This window comes from Phaenicophaeus curvirostris, chromosome Z (assembly GCF_032191515.1).
Source record: "Phaenicophaeus curvirostris isolate KB17595 chromosome Z, BPBGC_Pcur_1.0, whole genome shotgun sequence".
NCBI lineage: Eukaryota > Metazoa > Chordata > Aves > Cuculiformes > Cuculidae > Phaenicophaeus > Phaenicophaeus curvirostris.
In genome coordinates, this window is record NC_091431.1 from 23885917 (window position 1) to 23893405 (window position 7489).

At 43.9% G+C, this 7489-nt stretch overlaps 1 protein-coding gene across 1 annotated transcript in view; it reads right to left on the minus strand.

Moving 5' to 3' along the window:
* The window catches only part of CPLX1 (complexin 1), a 94660-nt gene extending 87585 nt beyond the window's left edge, over nt 1-7075 (minus strand). The window contains exon 1 of the mRNA XM_069879995.1: nt 6927-7075. Within this exon, the coding sequence (XP_069736096.1) occupies nt 6927-6957 (31 nt within the window). The 5' untranslated portion in view covers nt 6958-7075. The remainder of the gene's footprint in view (nt 1-6926) is intronic.
* Between the last annotated feature and the right edge of the window lie 414 nt (nt 7076-7489).

A 7489-nucleotide genomic window follows, 5' to 3' on the forward strand; every position in this document is an offset into this window, starting at 1 on the left:
AACTACCTGCTCATCCACGTCACTCCACTCCAAGCAGGCTCTTGGCAAGCAGATGCTCAGCAGGAGAAATCTTAGTTAAGCTCTTTATGGCACACATCTACAATCAGTAGGCTGAAAGTTGCTCATTTCCTCCAATGATACTAAATAAGCAGAGTCTGTTTTCAGTGTCTGCTTACAAATAAGACAAGCAGAAGAAAGATCTCAGCAGACAGAAGTGAGAGCATGTGTATGATTCAAATGGCAACACACCCAACAGAGGCAAGCAAACATAAAGAAGGTTTCTCAAGAAAGGCAAGGGAAAAAAGGACCTGGCCAGTTTTCCTCCCCTTGGTTTGGATCATGTATGGAATAAATCAGCTGATCCTCATTGTAGTAGTTTCACTGGTATCATTGCCACGGTCAACCATCTGCTTCCTTGGAAGATATCTTGCTCCTTGTTTTTAAAAGGAATTCCTGCAGAATAAACTAAACCCTACAGGTTGCCATTGGAGGATCTGGCATCAAATAAATAAACAAGGAAGATCCAAGATATTAATCTAATATAGATTTATCAGCCTTGAACAGCTACGGAACCTGTGTTAGTATTGTTTTTCTAGAAGCACCGAGATACCTACACGGAAATTTCCCTTCTATTCCTGTCTCAGCAACAGGTATCATGGTTGGACTCAACAATACAAATCCTTTAAGAAAATCTCTTTGCCAGTAGTACACACTAGGAAAAAAAAATGGTCTGTAGAACCATTCCTTGTGAAAAAGGTCTCCATCAAACATGGATGCTTCAAAATGTAATTAAAACACATACAGTCAGAGCATCAGACAAAAAGAAAGCTTGCAGAAAATAACAGATCAACAACACAACTACACTACATGCTGAAACTGCAGAATTCACCTTATGCTCTTATACTTCTACAAGTTTAGAATGGTACAGAATAGTAGTACAGAACAGTAGCATAGAAACTTCATTGGAAGGGATCTAAAACAATCACCTAGTCCAACTGTCTGATCACTTGGGGGCTGACCAAAAGATATAGCACATTATTAAAAGCATTGTCCAAATGCCTTTTAGTCAGGCAATGGTGCATTGACCATCTCCCTAGGAAGCCTGTTCCAGTGCTTGACCACCTCCTTGGTAAAGAAACAATTTCTAATGTCTAGTTTAACTCTCTAGCTGCAGCACTGAACCCTTCTCTCTCATCCCATCATTGGATACCAGGGAGAAGAGATCGGCATCGCCCTCTGCACTTCCCCTCCTCAGGAATTCATAAGGAGAAATGAGGTTGCCTCTCAGCCTCCAAACAAGACCAACCCCGAGTCCTCAGCCACTCCCCACAGAACAGGCCTTCCAGTCCTTTCATCAGCTTTGTTGCTCTCCACTGGATGTATTTAAATACCTTAGCATGTTTGGTTTTTTTCAATTGGGGCGCAAAACTGCACACAATATAAGCAGAAGCTATCTGAGAACAAAGGTAGATGGTCCCGCAACATCTACCACATGCTGTAGTGCGATGGAAACCTCCTGTTTCATCTTAGATGTTCCAGTCATTGTGATTTGGAAACACTTGATTGCAAAATGAAAGACATAATTTGTCACAGCTTTCAAGGATTACAGGTAAATAAGAACGTAGGAACAAGTACTAGCACTACTTTTTAGCACTATAACTTGCAGTTCTGCACTACAGTTTCTATCCTGACCCAGGACTTCACACATTACAATATGCAGTGGACCACAGTCTAGCTTATTCATGAAATCCCAGAGCAGGAGAGACGTTCAGCAGACAACTGCAAATGTGAGAAACCATAGCCTGAGCTGGAGGAATAGAAGGCAGAAAACACTGCATAGTTCACTGCCTGTTCCACCATAAATGGATCTGCATTGTCTCTAACTGCACTCAATCTCATTGACTTCTTCAAGGAAAAATAAGGACCTAATCCCCACATCACACCAAGTAAATTGAGCAAAATGCTGCAGCAAAATATACACTTTGTAAATCACACAGAAGGCCACTGCCAGATGAAGCTGAAGACTCATACTGTTTCAAGTCAGGATTATGTGGCATTCCCACACACTCACATCATCACTAATGCAAGCTTAGCACAGGAGATGCTTTTTCAGAGGTTATGGACAGTGACTTAAATTCCATTATCTTCAGGAGGGTATTAATCTCTGCCTACTTTCAAAAATAAGGGGATTCCTTCTATACTGAGTTTCGTAGTATACCTAGCCAAACCAAAGCTGCCAGGAAGGGACATGAAATAGGCAGTGCCTTCCCTGCTGACATATTCCAGATGGCTATCTTGTTGCATTTGTCTTCTGTCAACAGTATTTTAAGAGCCCTTACAAACAAAAACAAGTCTCCACTGAACCCTGACAGATAAATAACTGAATGCCACACAGCAATCCTCACTCTAAGCTTGACAGTAAAACCAAAAATCATGCCTGTAATATAGCCCAGTGAATGTCTATCCAGAAACCCACATGTACCCTTCTCCTGATGGGGTTCACACTGCACAAATTAATTCAAGGTGTACTGGCAGCATGTATAAGAAATTTAGCCATTACCATTCACATGAATGGTAATTCATTATATATGAAATGGGGTGCATGATTAACCCACAGGCTGACATCAGGAAAAGCCACTATTTAAGGCAGGTATCCCAGGTGGACATTTATCCTACCTGTGGCAATAAAAGAGGCAAATTAAAAGGGCCCTGCAAAACCACTTTATAATATAGACTTAGAGCGATTGTGGCTATTTGGTATACCCGTATCTTCACAGCCTTCTGGTTTGCACACTGCTAGTTTCTGCTGGAAGATCTCTCTCTCTTCAACCACATCATGATCCCACCTCACAAAAATACTCATCTTGCCATGGGCTTTCGGCTTCTCTTTTTGCATACGAAAATGCCTGTGATCCCTGACCTATAAGTCTCCCACTCATAGACTGACAGCTGGCAGAGCTTCAAGAAGTTCTGTGTCTCTTCTGCTTCGATCCAGTTTCCATATGTGTTCAAGCTGCCAGTGACAGAGGAAGTGAACGTAGGGGTGATGACATGACAGTCAGGTGTTAATGTATCCCTTGCTTTCACACAAACCTATGAAGAAATAAATGCCCAGTGACAAAAACTGTGGCTGAATTCCTCCAGGGTCCATTTCCAGTCCTCCACTTTCAGCTTTTTGCTGGAAAGTCATGAACTTTGGTCATTATGACAGTGCTCCACAGTTCTGACCTGGTTTGGGAAAGATCACTGCTAACGTAAATTGCAGTAATGAAATAGCTCTGGTTGACTTAATTAAGTGAACTGTCACAGGAACTTCATAGTGACCAGTCACCCTGGCCACATATCTACGTCAATTTATGCCGGTGTGGCAGGGTCAGAGGTACAAAAGTCTTCCTCTGCTGTCTCTTACTTCTGTGGAAGAAGCAGTGATTCTAAGACTCTAGGTTTCTTCGGTTTTCTTCCTGTCATCCTACAGAGCTAATCAGCATCATGTCTGCATTTCATGTCTACGGTGCCTATCACTGTCAAACAATAAATGTTTCCATTTATTCCACAGAGGGTGCTTAAAAGTCCAAGGAACAAAAAAAGCCACAGAATCTAAATGGTCACATTAACTAATATTTTGTACTGCTTTTCTGGGACCACAGTCCCTACTGGCTTCTTCAAAGTAAAATCCTTGACCCTTTCATTAACAGAGATTTGCGAAGACATTTCCAGCTTGTCAATTGCCAAGCAAAGATTCTGTTACCTATACTAGCAACAAAAATCTCAGTGCTGGCAGCACAGCAGCAGATGGCCATCCACTGCACAAAAACAGTGACCTTCAGCAGACCTCCTTTTAGAAAAAGTCAGGGAGAGAATACATTCTACCTCAGCAATACAATAACCTGACAAACTGATTTCACAAAATCTAAATTCCTTAGGCGGACAGACTTTCAATCAAAGCAACTCTATACAATATAGCTGCCTTGCCTTACTTGCTAACTTAGCTCACCTAGCTTTCAAAAGACTTTCCTGCCTTCTTCCCCTCTGACTGGCAAAACTCCAAGGAAAAAAAATCAACTGTCCTATGCCATTAGAGACAAAGGAAAATTCTTCACAGATTGCTTCAAAAGCCATGGAGAAACTCCTCTAGGAGTGTTCTATTCAGGCTGCTGTTTATTGTTAATTACGTGGAATGTGAGACTTCCTCAAGAAAGTGAATAAGGAGGTGGGACAGCAATGGTATCTTCCTTCCAGTACATTCTCCGATCACTGCAGTATGATGAAACATGGTCCCAAATCCCTCATATGCTTCAGAGCCTGGCACAGGGCAAAAGAGCAGAAGCTCCCACCTGCAAATGGTTCTCAGACCCAGCCTCTGAGCTACAATAAACTCTGGCATAAGCTCCACTTTAGTATTGGATGCTGGGAAGGGAAAATGCCTTGCATATTTGCTCAGACAAGGAAACCAAACTGGAGCCTGGTGCTTGCAAGGTGTCCCCAGCTGAGATACTGAAAGAGTTAAACCATCATAGCTGTAGGCATTCTGCAAGCAATATCTATAGCAAGTCTGATTCTCTGTAAATTCGGGGCTTGGGGGCAGGGGGGGAGGAAAGGGCTGGGAGGGCTTTAAACACAAAATTGCAGTACTTCATTTCTCCTTGGACTTACAAAAGATATTCTTGGATGCAACTTTTGTACCATTCAAAAAAATCCCGAACAGTCAACAAAAAGAATTCAGAGGTGTTCTGGGGACAGCCATAGTAAACTAAAAACAAAGAGCCATGAAATACACAGGAAAATCTCCCTGAGACTGTAGATAACAAAAAAACTCTAGCAGATCACACCATGTACCCTAGCCAAAGCACATCTATCACTCACCAGAGGTTTGGTGCTTCGCTCAGTTTGGGCATCTCCCTCTGGATATCAGAACTAGCAGAAAAATGGGGTTTGGCCCCATAATTAAGGAAACAAACTGACCTCTATTCCTTGGCTTGCTGTGCCAGTGCAGCCATACTGCACACTTGCATCTCCTTGGGTTTGAACTCCAGTGGGAAACAAGCATTCAAATCCACCTTTACGTTACATTTGCCCTCAGAAATGTTCTTTTTCCTCTCTGAAACTATTTCTAATTTAAAAATAGGTCTCTGCCTCATGAATTAACATTTCCTGGAGTTTACCACTCTGCAGAGACTCTCCTTTATTGAGGAAGTGGCAAGTTCCAGACATGTTTTACTAATACATTTAGTAATCCGGAAGAAAAGCAGGTGCCCTGGGCAGCATCTTGACAGACATCAGACACTCAGCCTTCACCAAAAGATGCTTTCCAAATTTGCCTTCTCAGTCACTACTATTATAAGGCAAATCCTGACATGCAACGTTATGTTAAAAAGAACATATGCCCAGAGTAAATTCTGTTACACACTGGCAGACACTGCTTACAACTCAGGTTAGTCACTAAGCTGCAGGAAAAGCCATGCATCTCAGCTGTTACTCCTTTGTTGCAGCCCTCCTCCCCCTGCCTTTAACTGCAGTCTCTAAGCAGTTCTTTCTCGTTCGTGGATTCATGGATCTCTAGCTGCAGTGGCTAAATCTCCTGTTTGCAAGTACACTTGCTCATTTGTGTGCAAGCAACCTGATTCAAACTGTCGGGAACTGTGCAAAATCTGCTTTTCTCAAAAATATTTCTCCTTCAAAACAGGCATTAAAAAATAATGAAATGTAACACTGTTACCATACAAACCTTTATCTTCTCACATAGATATTTTGCTATTTTGTGCAAACAAATGTCTTCTCCAGTTTGATCTTCCTACTCAAAACATCCCAACTAAAACTTGGGTTGCTCACTCTGTTCTTAACTGTGAGAATTTTGCTCCCTTGTTGAGGGGGAAAAAAATAAAAAAGTTCCTTTGCTTTCAAAGATGAAAGTCATGTTTCCTTTCCATAAAAAGAGAGCCCTGCAGTAAATGCTGAAGATGCGTGCAACACCAGTAACACCATACATGAAAGATTCCCACAGTCCTATGACTCTACAGTTTCTCCAAAGGAAAATGAAGAGAAAATGCACACGCAAGGTACAGTACAAAAGACAATTATTAGAACCACCCCATTGACTTCCTCCACAACCAACTATTCCAGTTTCCAACAGCATCCAGCGTCTCAAGGACAACCTGGTTTTGACTGAACGTTCAGGCGAAGCAGCCCAGAAAGGCAGCATACTGTGACAGAACAAAGGAATCTCATTTCCAAGTACTTCTGTGTTTTTTCATTTTCCTTTCCCCAAACCACTGCCTTTTGTATTCCCTACCATTAGATTAAAATGATTTATCACATATGGAAAGGAAAAATATGGAAACCATATAAAAGGTTGCATTCAAATCAACGTAGAGTGTAGGGGGATGGCTACGTTATTGCTATTTCCCTGCTTATTGCAGAAATATCCTTACTAAAAATAACTCTCTGAATACCAGATGCAAAACATTCTGTACCACCCATTTTTTGGTGACGGTCTGGCCAGCATTTGCTGGGGAGGATGAAGAAGGGGCTCAAATACACACAACATTCACTCTCTCTCCTTGGGTTGACTCTGGCAAAACTGGTCTGCAGCAAGACCTGTGCACTGTACAGCAGGACGCGCTGTGAGCTAACAGCGTACCAGATTATGATGACCCAGGGCCTGCACACCTTATGGGGGAGGTATCTTCCCTGACATGGGGCTTCAGTGTCAAATATTACTGCTCAACGTCTTCAAACACTTGGCTCTGGAATCATTAATCAATGATAGGTATGCTCTTCCAAGTCCTCAAGCAGCTCTACCAGCTGCAGACCCTACCAGAGGCTCGTAGCAGCCCATCCTCTCTCCTGCTAGGTGCAAAGTGGGATGGGAGGTGGGGAGGGGAGTAAGGGAGCCAATACAGGGCCTCTCATGTGCCAACAGCACTTACCTCCTAGAGCTTGTTTCATAACAAAATCCATGGCTTAGGGGTGCTGCCCACCTTCCCTCCTCACATGCACAGAGACCAGGAGTCCTTGGAGGGCAGCCTGCAGAGGGGCACAATCAAAAGAGGAATGGTGTCTCCAGGAGAATAAACCACTGATGCTCGGTCTTCCCGAGCTCTCTCCCGACCTTCCCCTGCTCTCGTCTCAGCGCAGGCAAGTTTCTAAACCCCCATCTCCGCAGACCCCGGCACCTCGGGGAGCAGAGCTGCAAGCAGGGGACGGGGACGAAGAGAAGGAAGCGAGGGGACACGGTTGTTCCCGCAGCCAAGGGAAGGGGGCCAGGAATATGCCGGGAGGAGCAAGCGCGATCCTCCTCCGGGTTTGTGTCCTGCAGACGGGCAGGAAGGCGTTAAACCTTGGAAATTCCATGTTTCCGCGCCTGCCTCTCTCGCTCCCGGTTTTCGGAGCGGTCGCGGGGGTATTTGAAGGTGAAGGGCTCCCGCAGCGCCAGGGAGGGGGAGCCTGGCGGCTCGGGACGAAGAGCAGGCACGCGAGGGAGGCTCCCGGA